The sequence below is a fragment of the Austrofundulus limnaeus genome, unplaced genomic scaffold (genome assembly GCF_001266775.1).
Source record: "Austrofundulus limnaeus strain Quisiro unplaced genomic scaffold, Austrofundulus_limnaeus-1.0 Scaffold334, whole genome shotgun sequence".
NCBI lineage: Eukaryota > Metazoa > Chordata > Actinopteri > Cyprinodontiformes > Rivulidae > Austrofundulus > Austrofundulus limnaeus.
Genome location: NW_013952736.1, coordinates 96864 through 98788, shown reverse-complemented (window position 1 = coordinate 98788; position 1925 = coordinate 96864). Strand labels below are relative to the sequence as shown.

Here is a 1925-nt window from a genome sequence, read left to right as displayed (position 1 = left end):
TAGTAATACTGATATACGATATAATGTGTTTTGTTTATGTAGTAAATTCTAGTAGTTTAGAAATTTTGATATTTTTTGTAAAATTTAAAAGAATAATTAAATAAATGTTACTACACCCAAAAATCATTTTTTTCAGTGTATGTAGGCCTGTGCACTCGAGCAGACATCAATGTGCAGACAGTTGCATTGCAGATTAAGGTTGAAAACCATAAGAGGCCATAGATCAGCCGTACAATAGCATCCAACTAAGTCCAGTCAAATCGTCATTACTGCAGGGCTTAATGAAGGTGTTTTCCTGCTTGTTTGTCCATCGTGCAGCACCTCTCTGAACAAATACAAATGTTTTTATCATCACTATTGTAAAGGTCTCATTCAGACCTGTGTGAGGGTTGACTGAAGGGGAGAACGACATCAAAGAGGCCTGTGGACAGATTTTCTCCGGCGTGGCCCAATATTGACACTACTGCCAAAACGCACAATGGCTTCGACACAAGTCAACAAACAGGAGTCTGTTTGTTGTGTATATTTGAGAGGGAGGGAGAGGAAGAAGCAATCATGGAGGTCTGGAGGACTGAGCTGATCGGGTTCAAAACCTGGCCAGTGATTGACGTTCCTTGCTCATTCTCTTAAAGGGGACGTATCATGCAAAATCCATTTTTTAATCAGTAAATGCATTTTAATTGCAGGTTTATTCATGTTAATTCATGTTGTCACCAGTCTATGGGGATAAAAAGTGGTAGAGTTTATTCATTTTGCATTTTTCTTTCCACAGCGCCTGTTGAAAAGCATCACCCCCGAGCCCAGCAGCGACAACCACAGAGACTACATTGTGACCAACGCAATCTGACCAATCCCTGACCCACAAGAAGGCCCCGGTCTAACTTTCCTGGGGGCGCCCTCTCCTGGACACACACTGAAAATCCACTGGACAAGGGGGCTAATTTGTACCGTGTTTGCCTCTTTTCAAACATCTCCTCAACTCATTCAGTCTCTTTCCCACCAAGATCTAGAAACAGTAATGGGATTAGTCCGAACCGTGTTGCAACAGTTACTTTTATTTATTTTTATTATTTTTTAGCTTTGTTTGATTCTATGTGATGGTTCTGTTTGCAGTTATTACTGTGGGATTTATTCCACATTTATTTTTAATCATCTAAAGCAACATCAGTGACCAGCCAACAAATAGTTTGAACACAAAGTATAATTCAGTAATATTTAAAAAAAAATACTTTACATTCCACTCTCAGTATCTTTGGGTGTATTTTTCATATTATTTGGTTGCGTTATGCGTTCACTTCAGGTATTTTTCATCAGTTACTGAAACCAAATATATACAACCTGTTCTGTTCCTGTTATTTATGCTGTTTTGATATTACTGATTTCTTCATGTTGTGTTGACTGTCAGCCTGTGTTCTTCTGATGTCATCGCAAAATGACCAACAGGTTTGCAACGAGGTCCCAACACTGTGAAGAGACATGAGTGTGTGTGTATTTGTGTGTGCGTGTTTAAGAAACATAGACTGTTAGAATATCCAGAAGGAAACAAAATGCAGACAGAAGATCCAATCGTGTGTTCATTCTATTACTGCAATATAAGATAAACGTATTTATTTTTTCACGTGTCGTTTTTTTTGTTTTGTTTTGTTTTGTTCTGTTTTTGTTTTTCCCTGCATTAATGGCGTCACAAAACGCAGCGCTGAGGGTCCTCGTTCAATCTCAGTGACGTTTTTGCACTCGTCATGCAGTCTGTCAGTGATAGAAGCCAATATGGATCAGAGCTAATAACATTATATGTATCACAGTCTAAAGATTCAGCGTTATCGCTTTTTTACTTTCTACCAAAAAACTTGTGTGCCTGTGTTTGTTTTCTGAGAGTGTGTGTGTGTGTGTGTGTGTGTGTGTGTGTGTGTGTGTGTGTGTGTGTG

General features: G+C 38.8%; 1 protein-coding gene across 2 annotated transcripts in view; it reads left to right on the top strand.

The window, feature by feature from the left end:
* Positions 1 to 1616, top strand: part of slc6a4a (solute carrier family 6 member 4a) — a 31013-nt gene extending 29397 nt beyond the window's left edge. For both annotated transcript variants that reach the window (XM_014022538.1, XM_014022537.1), the window contains exon 14: positions 773 to 1616. In XM_014022538.1, the coding sequence (XP_013877992.1) occupies positions 773 to 847 (75 nt within the window). In that variant the 3' untranslated portion in view covers positions 848 to 1616. The remainder of the gene's footprint in view (positions 1 to 772) is intronic.
* Positions 1617 to 1925: the final 309 nt, after the last annotated feature.